This window comes from Diadema antillarum, unplaced genomic scaffold (assembly GCF_040938485.1).
Source record: "Diadema antillarum isolate AM-2024a unplaced genomic scaffold, OU_Dant_1.0 seq00001096_RagTag, whole genome shotgun sequence".
Lineage (NCBI taxonomy): Eukaryota > Metazoa > Echinodermata > Echinoidea > Diadematoida > Diadematidae > Diadema > Diadema antillarum.
In genome coordinates, this window is record NW_027271913.1 from 820,447 (window position 1) to 837,858 (window position 17,412).

The 17,412-nt window shown below is 37.0% G+C and overlaps 1 protein-coding gene across 1 annotated transcript in view; it reads left to right on the forward strand.

Moving 5' to 3' along the window:
- Positions 1–12,459: 12,459 nt before the first annotated feature.
- LOC139743540 (N-alpha-acetyltransferase 60-like) overlaps positions 12,460–17,412 on the forward strand; it is a gene marked incomplete at its 5' end in the record, with an annotated part of 33,919 nt that continues 28,966 nt past the window's right edge. Inside the window, 2 exons of the mRNA XM_071654018.1 lie at positions 12,460–12,692; positions 17,274–17,403. Coding sequence (XP_071510119.1) covers positions 12,460–12,692; positions 17,274–17,403 — 363 coding nt within the window. The remainder of the gene's footprint in view (positions 12,693–17,273; positions 17,404–17,412) is intronic.

Below are 17,412 nucleotides of genomic sequence, written 5' to 3' on the forward strand. Positions count from 1 at the left end.
CTACATGCATCCCTAGGCCTCACCCGTGTACCCAACCACGTCGAGCCGGTGTTCGTTCACGTAGGGTAACGTAGCACGGAGATTGCACATTTTAATGCACGTTTAGCATCGTACTGCACTTCCACAATCGGTCGCACCGTAGCGTACGTACTAGTAATATAGTATGTGTACGTACTGGCCGATGTAACCGCTGCATTCTGGTCCGGCCAGCATTGGATGCATTTTGTCATCAATTTGCACATAAGGTATGACGGGGTAATATTTGCGCATGTCTTTAATTTCGCGATCAGCCCGAAACTCGCGAAATTCGCGAAAATAAAACCCTCGCGAAAATAACGGCGTATACAGTATTTTATAGGCTCTTATGCTATCTGTAGAAAAAAAGCCACGGTCACTCTGGCAGAGGATTGAGAAGTTTAGAGATCACTATCTTTTAAGATCTCGAAGTTTTCCCACGAAACTTCATGGGAAACTTGTTGTGAAACTTCCCACTCAAACTGGAGGTATTTGAACACTTGCGACTCAAACTTCATGAAGTTTGTGACATGATCAGTCCACCACCTGCTTGATGGATATAGGGCAGTGCCTCGATGGGAAGTGCCCATGTGCATAATTGATACGTCACAATCGCTAGCTGTCAGATGGCGAACTCTTTCTTCTTTCTTGTTTGCGTGTACTAGTGACCCAAACTTCTCAATCCAAAGATCGAGAAGTTTGGCTGCCATTATGAACGGATGGCAAAGATTGCAAAGGTTTTGCGATCTTTTGCCAGTCTGACCACGGTTATTTTTTTCGGCCAGAAGTTATTCTGAGGCATGATTTCCTTGAGGTGTAAAGTGTTATCTGGTTTCTGTCTCACTAGAATGTCAGAGTATGTTGACACCCATAGAAATGAGGTGACATAAATAAGGCATGGCATTAACTCCAAGAGTATCTTCACTCTCCACTTTATCAGATGGTGTTTTAACTTTATAACATTATGTATTATGATCAATATATCAAATTAAAGTATATCAACACTACATTATTATGATACCCCATTTTTCATATAAAAGCTCTTTTCAAAGATGTAAAAACACATTGCCTCTGAGACCTGTCAAATAATTAAAGTGCATGCACAATTTAGGTATTGAAAGTGCTGTAATATCCTAGTTAAAATATCAAATTTATTCCAGATGCTGAAGTGTAAATCTGGACACACAAGCATACTGAAATGATAATCACCAACCAATGGTTCTATGATTGCATAAATACATATGGAAGATGCCTATTGATATACTAATTCCATGATTGTCGCTTTTAGTATAACTGAATTCTGAATACTGTTGGAAATTGAGGGAAATGGGGATAAGATTATTTTCATGTATCATTGTACATCTTATTTCATTTTTCAAGCCAAAGATAGTGTTACGGAGAAATATTCACAACGAGAGGCATGCTACAGAATGGAAATAAAAGTCACACATTTGTGGAAGTAAGAGCAAGTCATATTTATGTGAGGAGAATGTAAAGTTATTGAACACATCTCTTTGAAAATTCCAAATGATAATTTTGAACATTGCACCATTATACCACAATGTATTTATCATTTGTTTTGCTTGCAAAAAAATCAAATGATTTTAATGATTTTGTAATATAATTGTCAAAGTTTTGTAGTATTTTATAAGAAGCATATTTTGATGAATCCTAACTTATATATTCATACCACAATCAAAGGTAAAGTTCAGAAAACATTTTAGAAGGGTTCTAGGTAAATGTTGTATAAGCTATAGGCCGGCGTCCAGGGTGAGTGTTTGATGTAGGCCTACCTAATTAATTCTGTAATAGATAAATTACTGATTTTCAATGTTCCATTTAGCTAAAAAGTCAGCTGAAATAGTATTCTTCTTTCACTACTCTGTATTGAAGATACCTTTATATGTGGGGAATTCCCCTGAAATCTTTTCTGTGCTCTGCTTAGTGGTTGACAGAGATGCCCAAAAAGTTACTATCATGAAACACCTGTTCAGTAATCTTCTTATTCCTGTATTACACGAACTTTCATGTTAAATCATTGCAGTGTTCTAGCTGTATGGATCAGTTAACTTAATTACTGGCAAAGATTATAATATACGGGTATTATGAATAATCACAAGTGTTTTATAGTCAGTTTTGAAGGGCTGATATTCCTGTTGTCAAATTGTACTCCAAGTAACAATGTAAATTCAATACACAGTCTACTCCACCATAGATTTACTTCAGAGGGCTGGTTAATCTTCAGTGTCACTCCGACAAGTACAGTGGACTCTCATTATAACAAAGTCCTGGGGACCGGCAGTTTTCTTTCGTTATATTGAAATTTCGTTATAACGGAACAAATAAACAATAAAAAAACACAGAGCAGATAATGTTGCGGCCTCAATTTTTACTTTGTTGTAACCAGAATTTCGTTATAACCATGTTCTTTATATTGGAGTGCACTGTACTGTGCACAGTGGATAACCTCAGAGGAGAATATGTACGTGTTGTATGAAGTGCTTTCATGCCCCATTGACATGAGACTAGTGGCATGAAAAAAAGATGGGGAGAATTGGGGTGGGTACAATTACAATGCTGTGATGTAACATACTATATGACAATGAAGGATAAGCTTAACTGTAAAACACATTGCATTGATCCTTCATGTGCCAGCACTATTTAACAAGACTAATCTAAAAAGAGTACTACATACTGGTGTGTATTTTGTTGTAATGTCATTTGATGTGAAATTTATGCCAAAATGTAGCTGAATGTAGGATCAAACTGATTAAAGAGCAATTTAATCAATGTTATGTCTATTCAGATGATTTCATTATATGCTTTCTTTGATGTAGACTTTTTCCCAACTCTTCAACCAAAATAAAGAAGAGAAGAAAAGAAGATGATGATGATGATGAAGAAGAAGAAGAAGAAGAAGAAGAAGAAGAAGAAGAAGAAACAAAATAAAGCTTGTGAAACATTTGAATTTGAGTGGAGTTGCATGCACATGGTAGATGTTGGTGATGGCAAAGATGTCGATAAATTCTAATACCATCTCTAGATCTTGTAGGCTGCATTCCAAACCAAGGAGCAGATACTGGAAAACAAACTCTAATGTTAACAATAGTAAATAAGCCTGCTTAGATCAAATGTAAGAAATTGAAGAATTCAACAATTGCATCGTCAACCTAGCAATCATAGCAGAAGGTAAATAGTATTTTTGTTGCCGAATAATCACAGGCTGTGCTTGGATATAAGACATCCAAAAATTTAGGCTTAAAACCTACAATAATGAGGAAAATCCTAAATCCTTGCTGAACTTTGGTTGAACCAGGTGCAATGTAGGCCTGCAATAATTAACACTGGATGATTTAGATGTGAATTTGATACATAAGTAGTTTTATTGTATGAATTTCAGTGACATTTTGCAGCTTGGTTAAATACTCTCTCATCATAATAGCACACACTTTGAAAAAAAAAAAAGTTCTAGTTGTTAGAGGCCATGGATTCAGGATATTGTTTGTTCTTTTTGCAATATTTTTTCATATGATTTTTCTTTTTTTTTCACGAGCTGAAAGGGGGGGGGGGGGGGGGGGGGGGGAGGGGGAGGAGAGAGGAGCTGCAGTCCTCCCTTTCTGTTCCATGGCCCCTGACATCTCTTCTCTATTTCACATTTAATGACAATATGATTATAACACTTTGCCCAGAAATTATGAGTCTGTTTCATTTAATTAGAAAGAGATGAAGAGTTTGTTCGCAAAAACCGATTAGTCCATTTTTAAAGATTTTGAAGTACGGTGTCTGTCATAAAGTACAAAATAATACCTTTTAAATGATATATTGGTCACTACATATAAAGGTATTTTTTTGATGTTATGGTCAAAAGAAGCAATAAATTTTGTATTATTCTCTTTATTTTTCTCGACCTTTAATCGCAAATATCTCCATTTGGGAGATATGGACTTATTAACTCTTCAGATGCAGAGCAAAAAGTCTTTGGCATAGAGCCCTTAGTAAATGATGAACATAATCATGAAAACATGAAAAGACAAGTTCACCTTCATTTACATGTTGATTGAGTGAATGCAGCATTATCAATAGAGCACATCAGTGGAAGTTTGAGGAAAATCAGAGAATCCTTTCAAAAGTTATGAATTTTTAAAGTTTTTGCATCATTACTGCTGGATGAGAAGACTACTATACAGTCTATGATGTCACATGCATGGAACAATAAAGGGAAAATATAAAGAGAATTTCACATTCCCTTGACTTGTCACTGAGGTAAGTTAAGGGTAATATTGTTCCCCCTGCTTTCTGAAAGAGGCAAGTAAAGTGCTCTTTCAATGCAAGAGAAGTGAAAATATGTTGAATTTTCTACATATTTATTATTTCCATTATAAATATTGTTTACCCATGTGACATCACAAGCTGTTGTAGCATTCTCATCCAGTGATGGCAGCTCTGAAACTTCAAAAATTCATAACTTTTAAATGGATTGTCCGATTCTCCTCAAACTTTCGCTGATGTGTTCTAATCAAATTACTGCATTCTCTCAATTCATAATGTAAATGAAGGTAAGGTATATCCAGAACATGTTTTGAGAGTACTATTATATCAGAACAAAATTGTTAATACAATCAGAATTTGCCAATCATATGTCATTTATGAACACTTGTAAACATATAAACAAACACAGTACTTCTTGCTCATGTCGCGTTTTTGTTCTGATTATCAAGATATTGATAATGAGAATGTGGTCTCTTGTGAAAACTGAACTCTCGATGAATACAAAATACCTACAGCATTTAAAATTGTAACAAAACTGAGTATCAAAATGTATGTGGTAGAACGTAGATGGCGCTCGACCACAAGAGATTACGATCGTTCGATTTTCGTCTCTCGACGGATTTTGTTTTTCTTCCTTTCTCTGAAGGCTGCACACGGTACGTACATTATTACGTACCGATCCGATACACATCTTGCATTCATGACACACATACGGAGTAAGTAGAGGGCTCATAGGGGGTGTAGAAAAGGCGACAGAAACACGAAGATAAAAATCCACGTCTTCTCGGAAGGGCCACGAATATTCGGATGGTTTTATGAAATCGGAGATGAGATCACTCTATGGATCATGGTGAGTATAGTTATATATTTTCTGTGCCTTTGTGCTGGCTGTGGTATGTTAATGTCTCTCAAAACTGACGTATTTTGGTGAAGATCAATCTCCTTCAATTATGAAAATGGTTAGTCGAGTGTTTTGTATGTGGCGATGTAGCATACAATTTTCGTAGTCCTATACGTTAGAAATCGTGCTGGCTGTTGTAACACGCAGCAAAACTGAGGTACGGTTCATCATTTTGCCCGTCACTGGCCCGGAACCTTGAACCTTGAATCTTGAACCTGAAAATGCTTGGACTAGAGCATGGTACGGTATATCAATCCGTAGTGAGCCCGCGGTCCTCATGCTAAATAGAATAGATAGAATAACACATGAACCAAGCGCAATAGCGCGCGAGCCCTAGCGTTACTAGACATGAGGTGTTCAACCCACCGACCGGGTCCATAACGACCGACCGCGCATTATAATGGCATTGCGCGTACAGAAAGAAAATGTACGCATGGAACTACGCGCAACGGGGTTCGATTCTTCACTGGGCTACGCTACCGAGTAAAATGTGGCGAAAACAACAAAGTATTCCCTCTAAATTACCGAAATTTAGCACAATCGAATAAGGTTTATCGTGTAACTACATATAACTAGGCCTACCTTTGCTGACTCGTTGTTAGATGTAGAGTATCCTTCAGTAATAAATTTGACGATTTTGACCGCAAAATTGTCACCGCCGCTTGTACGATCGTGCACACACGTTACACATAGTGACATACACATGACATAAACATTTTGTCGCCCGCTACGACCGTACGAGTTGATGCAGAAACGAGAAATGAATGTGAAAAAAACAAACCGACTTATCTAATTTATTTCAATTACGATGAAAAGTTTCCTAATGAAAATCGAGTCAAATTCATCAAACAGTCCTTCAAAAGTAATATCGAAGGATTCAAAATATATTCAAATATTATTGGGGAAAAAATGACGGCTAGAAAAAAACAGCGGCCTGTCGAAAAAACGCATTTAAGTGCCCTTTATACGTATTGTCAGGGTGGTCGGCTGAAATGAGCAGGGCAACTGAGTGCGGAAAAAATGACACCCCACGCGTTCGAAGCCGCCATCTAAGAGCGCGTACCTCAGATCGCATTTTCAGTGCGCGCTTGTGAATCCGGAGTATTTTCTCCACACGTGAGTAAAATTTCAGGCAAATTGTGAGATTTTTCACGTTTCTATTGATAGAAAAACGTTAGGTGTCCGGTATTATGAACACCCAACCATACTACACATTTGTACTCCTACATCTGGAGTAAAATACTCGTGTTTGCGGCAGGTTAAGCCAGGGTTTTTCCACACTGTAAACAAATCAGGCAAATTATCTTCAACCATTTCATATAGACAAGATCATTTACGCTATTGTTTTCATAAAAAATTTGATTAATGACAAACGCAGTTTTCATGATTTACCAGGGCAAAACCCGGCACAATTTTCGCCGATATGCGCCGTAGTAGCTCTGCTTTGCGGCACGATGTACAATCCCTATGCAATAGGCGCGTGCTCCGCGATCTTCAGCTGAACGCCTTCACATATCTCGCGAACATTGCGTAAGCGCCAATTCCCATTGCAAAAGCACGTGAAAATAGCGGGCACACATGCACTGGCTGCAAACAGGATCGCAATTCTGGCGGTGTTGTTGATGTCTTTCTCGTGTTTTTCTCATTTTTTTCTCATTTTTTTTCGATGGTAACATCCACTTTCCGAAAAAAAAAATGGCTGCCCACATCGGCTCGCGAAAGTTCTATTTTACGTGAGTATATGTTTTCAAAATTCATGAACATCGAGAAAATGACAAAAAATCCAGTTTCTTGGACCATTGTTTCTTAACTGTTATGTTAAGAAGTACTGAAAATTAAATTTTGGATGCGATGTGTTGTCATTTAGGTGAAAAAATTTCACTTTTGTCGGAGATTGTGTCTATTAACAGGACTATTTTATCGGTTGGTTTTCATTGATTGGTAGTGTGTTTGTAGTGTGCATGTAATAGTGCAATACTGTAAAAGTGGATATTTTCGCGCGACTAATTTTTCACGCTTCGCCGGGTAAGAAGAGTTTCGTGTGTTTTTAATTCCGCGGAATCAAGACATCACGCACAGGAGCATATGGCAAGTAAAAATATTCGTGTGCTTTTATTTTCGCGCGAGTTTCTGGTTGCGTGAAATGCGCGAAAATTTCCACTTGTACAGTACTGTGTTTAGCGGTGTATTACCGAGTATGTTGTACATGTACCTGCCGCGAACGGGCGCACGGCCGCATACTGCAGCAGTTACTCTAGACTCTAATGTTAATACTATTAAGTAATTTACTACGACCGCTTTATTAACGTTACCGCCCAATTACACTCGTACCACAGTCGTACAGCAGGCACAGCTTTTTTTGCCATTATTTTTTTTCAACTAATGCATACAAAACTGTATCTCAGTATTCTAACAGATGTTACAACAATGTATGTCATACTCATTAGGAAGTCCTTCTGAGAATAAAATGTTGATAAACAAAGGAATAAAGGGAATGAAGGAAGGACGAAAGATGCTATGCTGTGGAAATCGGCCCCGCCACTCTGTCAATCACGCGTAAACACTGTTTGATGAGGCCGCATTCACGAGTATTGCGGGAGAAAGCTCCACCGCTGTGTCAAAGGCCACACAGTGGGGCTGAATTCATGAGTATTTTATAATAGGAAAGCCGTCGTAGTATTAGTAGAAGTTCTACAACGCACACAGTGGTGGGGCCTATTTCACAAGTATGCCAAACTTCTTTTATCTCAATTTTGATTTTACTATCTTATACATCACAGAATTTCAGAAAATCCAAAAATATAACACTATCATAATCAACCAGAACTGGCCATGCGTGTTCAAGGCTGCTGAAAAATGTATTGAGGATGTTCTGGTGCCCGTTGGTGACCGAATTCTGGCAAGTCAGCACTTGCATTCAACCCTTGTATATTTAGTGACTGCATTGGCATGTTCAGAGATTTTTTTTTTCTTTTGGGTTTTTGCAGATACCATCACACTCCGAGCTTGCAATAAGTAAAAAATCTCACAACAGAATAGCATATTTCTTAATTTTGAGCATTTTTTCGGGGACCTGACTCTTAATACTGGACTTCTAATTCCCATACACTTTGGAAATATTGTGCCAATTTTGGATTTTTTACAGCAAAAAATTTGGATTTTGGGAGGTGACTTTCCTGTTGTGAATGACAGTGCCTGTGTGTGAAATGATGTGATATGCATGTGTTGTGACAATAAAATTTGCTGGGCCCCATCTTATAAAGACTTTTGATTGATTCAAATCAATCACAACTTTATAACTGAATGCAAATCCATCTTATAAAAAAGTTATGATTGAAATTAAGATGGAGAACTGCAATCAATCAATCACAGGTTGCAATTGATTGCAGCTTTCAAGAGATTTGTGATTGATTGATTTCTATCACAAGTTTTATAAGACAGGGCCCTGGTTTGTGATAAGTAACAAGTGCCAAATTCTGGCAGGTGGCCAAATACTGGTCAGTATACTCTAAACCCCTACACTGAGCAAAGATTTCAATTTCTGGGCAAGTCCAAGATATCGCGCACCTTACGTATGGGACATTCAGAGATTTCAAACCTCTGAAAAGTAATGAAGGAGCGCTTGGATTTTACTGTTTATCATCAGGAGGACTGGTAGCCCTGAGAAGAATATTGTGTTTAAGTTTGATTTCATTTGACCTTGGGTTTATTATTTTATTAAGAAAAATATGGCAACTTACGTATGGGACCAGAGAAAAACTAGATTTTTCAAAATAAAGTTTGAATTGAAAATTCTCTGAAAGTACCTTACTGATCAAGTTCTGTTTAGAAGTGAAGAAAGGTACAATACTGAAGTATCTTTCAGCAAAGTTTCACTGCAAAAGAATGGTGCATATTTTTATGAAGTTGGTTTAATTAACGAAAGTACACCTTACGTATGGGACATTGCTCAACTTACGTATGGGACATTTGTCTTTAGTGCACAAGTGTATTCATGGGAATGACTTTAAATTTCCCCATAGTGTCATATTCAGTTCCACAAATCAAACTACAACTTGTAACAAATGAAATAGACTTCTAAGTGGGTACTTTCCTGGTTCAGATACCTAACAAAAGCTAAAATAAGACAAATAAAAGTAATTACCAATTTACAATTAAATGTCTTAGTTTGGATTCCGTCATGCATGAACACTGTCCTCATGATGTCTACACATACAGATACAGTATACTGACACTCTATTTCTAGCCCATTTGTAAAACATACTCTGGTCAATATTTTTTATCAAATGAAAAAAAAAATGTGCGAATTCTAGCTTGCGACCTTGATGTAGCATACATGCACATGTACCATGACTAATTTGTAGTCTTGATAATTTCAACTGTAAAATCAAATGTCATGTACAATGTAATTTGCAATTACAGTTTGAAGTGGGTACTTTCAGTAGTTCTAGGCTTACCTTGCAAGTTGTCTAAGTTTTTATAGAGCTTTGTAATTGTTTGAAATGCAGCACAAAACACAACAACAACAAGAGTAATTAATTTTGCTCTGTAATCATCATGTTTTGCCATGTGAATTTTAGCTTCTGCAAAATCAATCAAATTTTAATGAAATTTTAAATTTTAAAAGCCATGGTAGAACAAATTGCTTGGCTTCAGGTCTATGAAACCAAAGACGACAAAATTTGTGTTTATACTTTGTACATACATGTTACATGCTTGTGTAGTGATACAGGAAAGATGATCATTTGTACATTTAAATCTTATGAGAAAATATAGTTCTAGATTTGAAACACTTAAGTAACTCACTGATCTGAAACTTACAATTTTGATAAATTCTAATAACATAATTTGATCATACACTACCAGATTGCAATGCTTGTTAATAATTGTGTAGCTGTGGGGTACAAAGTAAGTAGATGAGTTGATGAAGGTGTCTCAGAGCACATCTGTCTCTCCAAACACAATATAGAAAAGAAAATTGAATTCCCTATTTATTTGTGTAATTTGTGTTATTAGCACTCCAACCACAGAACCAGTATTGATATTGTGGTTCTTGGCAAATGTGAACTAAAGTCTTCATTTTACAGGATTTTCAGAAATCATGTTCATGACCTTGATAAGTCATGACACATTCTGAGGGTGTGCTGTTGAAATATTAAACATCATATCAAAATAAAAAGTATTCTCGTAGGGTTTTTCCTTTGCTATCAACTCAAGTAATGACAAAGTTACCTGCTGCACCTCAAGTGATTTTTCTCTTCAGTAAGACCTGTAATGTTGTCATTGATGAGTGTCACAAGCACAATTGTTTTGATTTCCCTTTTTAGGCTGTACAGCCTGTAGTACATGCTGAACAGTGTACTGTACCTAAAATGACACTCAAAGAATCCCATTCTCTAGGACAAAGTCATTTTGTAGAGAGGTAAAGTTGAAAATGATAACTGAATTAAGAAAATGTCCAATATCACAATGTTAAAAGGAGGAATGTTAATTGAAGACCAGCTGCACAGCCTGTAATGAAAATAAGAAAATACAAGTATAAATGAATATTCTTTATTTTCCTTTCTTAATCATAGAATGACTCAATAATGCTGTTCTTACACTCTCCCTGAGGTCAACTAAGTAGGAGAGGTAGATATATAGACATATCTATCAGAGAAGGTGCAAAGATAACCATTAGCCAAACAAATGTAAGGACATATAGCATCCATGTCAAAAGGCGGTTTTCCCATTCACTTTGCATGTAATGTCCCATACGTAAGGCATTTGTCCCATACGTAAGCAAACTTTAATTAGTTATAAGATGAAGGACTAATTGAATTTCCACATTTAGTTTTGCTAATCTGGAGTTAAAATGAATAAATTAGAACTTCCTAAAGTATAATTAATCAATGTTAGAAATCTTCAGAAAAAACTTAAAAAAACATACTCAAATCCTTACGTATGGGACACTTCGTTCTGGGAAAGAGCATAATTTGCATAATTAATGTACTGATCTTGTCTTACCAATTGGAAATTATAATAGCTCATACAGGGGTCATGTCCATAAAGGAACTAGGTCAAGGACAAATTCAACTGATTTTAGACAAATATTTTTAATTTGTCCCATACGTAAGGTTTGTTTTTAATTTATGCAAATTAAGGCCATATTTCTTGCATAAATTTGCATAATTAAATATTTTCTTTGCTTGAAATATATAATTTAACTCTTTGGCTACAACATGATATCAATAACTTTTTGATTAAATCAAGATGAATTTTGAGCATCTGAGGGGACATTATCTTGGACTTGCCCTTCTATAAACCGCAAAGCAGACCCTTGCCGCAATTAAAAATGACAATTTATTTTGTAAATTAAGATCTCAGCTTTGAATGATTAGGTTATTAGGTTACTTCCATTGTGATGATTATGTACAATAGTATGATGTGCATCACACTGCATGATGATGTGGCTGTGTCTAGCCTGCTACTCCGGGCTTTGAATACATCACAGCCACACATGTGTGTGACTGTATCAAGCAACTCGGGCCACGGATACAACTACGCGCATGTGGCTGGATGGTAAAGACACAAGTGTGTGGTTGTTATACACTTCCTGGCTAGAAACTGTGCGTGTGAATGCAATCTGAAAAATCAAATGTTTGTTTCCCAAATTGTACACAAATTTGCTTTTTAACAAGTCTGTTGCTTAAAAGACATGGAATAGATTTTATACACAAAGACTACATTGTGTTTGATTCTGCTCAAATGAAAAAAGTGTACATGCCTTACCATACGCACCTGTAATGAAGTTCTTACTCTCTCCTTAATGCATCATATTTACTTGAAAGAAAACACATACCAAGCAAATGGTTATGTCTCACTTACATGTACATATGCTGTGCTAAAAGGGATTTTTTTTTGTTTTGAGTGATAAATGTGCGAGAATGCATACATTCGTACCGCACAATGAGAATATTACCAGAAATATTTTAATTTATCTTTAGAGTAGTACATTCTTCTTTCATGGCTGTTCACAGGATTTGATTGTTCTCTTATATTTACAGAGTTGCTGAAACTGAGTTGCTGCAACCATGACCAGTCTGATGCAGCCTGCTTGTGTCAGGCATGAACTGTAGACGATGAGCGGGCCAGAGCAGGGACCTTGTGCCGCGCCCGTGCCATCAGTGGTGAAAACGGACGTAGCTCCAAAGGAGAGTAGTAACAGTGGGAATGTGTGTGGCAGCAGGCATGGTGTTTCCACGGGTACCCAGAGCAGTGGCAGCAAGGGTAGTGGCAGCAAGGGTAGTGGCAGCAATGGAAACGGCAGTGGTAACGGCAATGGCAGCGGCAGTGGTGGCAATAGTCGCAGGAGCTCCCTGACTGCCAGGAAGAGCAGCAGTGGTGGTTGCAGCAGCGGGCGGCATCGGGGAGAGGCGTACATTGAGGGTGACATCAAACTTAGATTTCTCTGTCCAGATGACGTTGAAGCTGTGAAGGGACTGTGCCGAGAGTGGTTTCCTGTCGAGTAAGTATCAATATCTGACTTTGGTGTCATGGCAAAAAAGCTGCACATTCTTATGGTGTGAACTGAAGGTAAAAGAGATACACTGTATCGTCTTTGCCTAGTGAGCTCCTTGAGTCAGTGTCATATACTGTATAAGCTGTTATTTTCGTGAGAGTTTAATTTTCGCGAATTTCGCGAATCACAGTTGGACCGTGAAATCAACAACACAGACAATGTCACCATGTGCTAATGTATAGTGTGCTTATGAAGGCCTCTGTGTCAATTCGCGAAAACAACATCTCATGAAAATGTTCGTGACCTCATTCGCGAAAATATCTGTACGTGAAAATAACAGCGTATACAGTAGTGACATGTTGCATTTCATCAAGTTTTGAGGTAGAGTGGGATCTTGTTATGAAGAGGACAGATAATCTTTTTTCTAACAAGGTTCTTACTGTTATTATTTCTTTGCATCTGATATATTGAGAAACCTGATGTAAACAAGGTATTTGTCATTGTCTTTCAAAATCCTCGGTTTTTACAAATTTCCCCTGTATTTACACCCAAAATACTTCTGTTATGTCTATCTTTTAGGCTTAAACAAAGACAAACAATTTTTTGAATAGATGTATAATACAGTTAAGCATCATTTGTTACAACATACAGCCTGAATTTGACTGATCTGTTACAGTGCTAGTGATTCAAAAAACAAAGATGAAATTCAAAGAAAAATTGAGAGATGGATATAAAGACAAGGCTACTCACTGTGTGTTTTGAACCGATGCAGTGAACATTTACTAGGAATTAAATACCAGTACTTTACAGCAAGTCAATTACCAGTATTTTTTCCTCTTTTTTTTTCAATCTCCTTCCAATACTGTGCATAATCTCTGAGAAGTATACTTGCACAATATGTGAAGCGCTCTCAAGTCCCAATGGCATGAGACTCCTGGCATCTTAAAAGGTGATGGGAGAGTAGTGTGTGTATTAAGTGCTTCACTGGATTAAATGACTGTTAAAGCAGCTTTCAAAATATGAAGGCTGCAGTGTGTTTCCTGGTCACACAGGTTAAAGGTCAGAATAGGATTTTCTGATGATTGTTTATACATGTAAGGGAACTGATCCGTAACATTTTTGTAACCAACTTCAATTTAATAATCTCTAGATTACTTTGTGCACCACAGGTTCTGATCAGGCAGGTCATTACTTCCCTCCCCTCCCCCCCCCCCCCCCTGTAAATTGATATCATGACGCTTACAGCTGGTACACATGTAAGTTTTACCTGCATACATGAACAATCAAGCAAGAACATAAAAAGTCTGATGATGGAACTTGTTTTGAACTGATCTTTTACTCTTTAGAAGTGCAATTATGTTTTGTTGCATGTGTTGTATAGGGAAAACCCCTCTCAACTTTTCTTGTAATATGCTTGTTTCGAACTTTTTAGATGACAAGGGATTTTATGGGGATAGTTCTTAATAGATCTACTTGTATGCAGGGCGGATCCAGGATTTCCACAAGGGGGGGGGGGGGGGGGGGGGGGGGGGGGGGGTGTACACACACACCCCATAGTTCTTAATAGATCTACTTGTATGCAGGGCGGATCCAGGATTTCCACAAGGGGGGGGGGGGGGTGTACACACACACCCCATTTGTTTCTTTTGTTTTAACGATTGAAAATAAAGGGGAGGGGGTACACCTGGTACGCATACAATAATGCAATAATTTGTAATATTTCAACCTTCGTCACTTTAGTAATGACTTTTATATTGTATGTGATAAGTCTTCATTTCATGATAAGCATACATACAGATCACTTCGGAAATTTTGCTTTGCAAACAATGGATATACAAGTACATGTATACAGAGAGTCAAAGTACAAATAAGTCAGAAAAATAAAAGAGTTGCCAAACAAGAGAGAAATTTATGAAGTAGGTTAAGAGTAAGACAGGAAGAATGCCATTCAAGATTCAGTAGGACAATGATCTGTCCTTGCTAGAAGGATAATACATTGTCAAGGAGGAACAGACTAAAGAAAGAGAAAATCATTGTGAAATCTGGTGAAATCAAGCATTCAAGTCCTTTGTGTGCTTTTTATATTTGCTTTTCCAGCAACAGGTCTTTTGAGTGTCAATAAAACATGAGTGTATGTGTGTGTGTGTGTGTGTGTGTGTGTATGTGTGTTTGTGTTGTGTGTACAATGTACACTTGTATGTGTGTTCGTATGGGATGACTGGATTATCACTTGATGTGAATATTCTTTCACTCCTGTTAGCAGTGAGTAAAATTTGTCGTACATGTAGACTGGAAGTGGTACAATCAGACAGTACAGAGATTTCTACCTTAACTTTTATACACTTTAAAAATTAAGCATTTAAATCACTAGATGTTATGGGTTGGATTTGTCAAGCGCTACTGAGACCATGGAGAAAAACATGAATATGTACAATCATGTGCTTGTGAGTGGTTTACATAAATTGTAAAACTGCATCCCTCAAATACCCTTTATATCTCCATGACCTTTGATTATAATCAGTCCTCATACGTGTAACAGCAATAGACCTACAAGCTGTACACTTGTACATTTGTACGTGTATACATACTGTAGTCTACCAAGTAGTTTAATATGAATTAGCTTCAAGGCAAGTCATAGAAGAAAAGTTCTTCTATTATTATTATTGGAAGATCTATAATAAAATGGCAAAGGTACTGAATGATCATTATAATAATTATTAACTTAAATGATGATACCAATGATGAAGCAATCAATACATGTATTGACAATAAAATTATAACAGTGTGTAATTCTAGAGATGCCATGTACTGAAAAACATGAGTAACAAAGTAGACCCTACTAGCACTGAAGATAAGCAATAGGTCTAGTATACAGGTGGTTAAAACCAAGGGAACTTGAAAGTGAACAGGAGAATTTGATAGAGATATTAAAAAAAAAAACCATTTGTTCCATTCAGAAGCTGTTGTTGCATTGATGCACACACATTTTCTTTACAATCAATTTAAAGGTAAAACTGCAATATGCTCTAAAAGCTTTCATTTTAGCAAATATTTCATCCCAGTGGACAATACAACTCAAAATACAGCTCAAAGTATAGTGATGTTTCATTGTAAAGTGATTCACATACATGCAAACTGATTCTATAAAATGCAATCTTCAGCTGTAAACAAATGTGTTACATGGCAGGATGAAGTTGATATATATGTACTGACTATAACAAAATGTGAACAGGCCAGTTTTGTATTGAGAAACCTTCATAATTTAAATCTGCTCCTGAGGGCCACATGTTAGAAGTTCATCGTATACAGTAGATAACTATAAAGCATGTTACCCAAACTGTGTGTTGCTGATGGCATTTATCTTGAGATGGACACAGTACATGTACGTTGTACATTTATAACTGTACGCACTGTGGAGTACTTCCTTGAATATTCACTTACAAGACACATTCTATGACTGAAATGAAACAGATTTACTGCTCAATTACATGTACATGTGAAGGTGATGAATGTATAGTTCTTAAACCAGGACAGAAGATGCTACAGGGGTTGCCAGCTTTGACCATTTATCATACCAGGACATTGACGTTTGTGACTTGTGCATGAATTACTAGTAGTGGAGCGTACTATGAGAAGCGAGTGTATGTACAGCATACTGCCCTGTGAGTCATGATCTTGCAGAACAATAAAGTGCACAACACCACCTCCAGATAATAGGTCACCTGATTCATGGCATCATCATGTGACTCATTGTATACACTCATTCCCCGACTGTGTGAAATTTAGACTGAGTTCCCATGTTGCAGTCTGAGGAAGTTAGACTGGGAGTTTATAAAAAAGTATTACCATCCAGTTGCAATATACACACACATGCATTGTACATACTGTACACCTGTACACTGTACGATAGTTGTTTTCTATTTGTATACAATGTATGCCACACTACAATGTAGCTCTGTGTAATCAATGCTTGAGATGCCCCTAGCAGCACTTGAGGCAAATGGACTCAGAAATGCATACAGAAAAGACATAGAATGTCTATTCCACTTATTAAGGAAAATTTCATACAATGTACAATATGTGTTATGAACAACATGATACATGTACTGAACATGTACAGTAGCTTTGTTCTGCACTCCAGTCTATGAGTCCCCCTGTGACTAGATTACATTTTTCTACCACAATTTCCTAACTATTTTGCAGCACCTGAAACGATCAAAAGTGCCTGTTTTAATTATAATTTTTGGTCAAAATTGAGTTGGAAACATATATGTACATATGTAGGTATACCTTTTACTTACCAACAAGAAGGCTTTGAGAGAGTCACACACCTAAATGTATCTTGACAAACATACTGTAACCAATTTTGAACGTATGTAATGTCCAAATTAACTGCACTAGTGTTGTGATAATGCATGTGCTTGTCCCATTTGATAGATAGATGTGATATTAGACCGAAATAGCAAAAATTGGTTTACAGATCATATGTATTTTCTATGAATATAAGAGCTGATATTAAAAGGAGTATTGTTTTGTGTCTGCTATGAAATGTGAATTGTTTTATATTGTATTCATATTTGTCCACAGATACCCAGACTTCTGGTACAAAGACATCACCAACGACAAACGATTCTTTTCGTTGGCTGCTGCTGTCAACACAACCATTGTGGGTTTACTGGTGGCTGAGGTTAAGACTAGGGCAAGATGTCATAGAGAGGTAAGACTC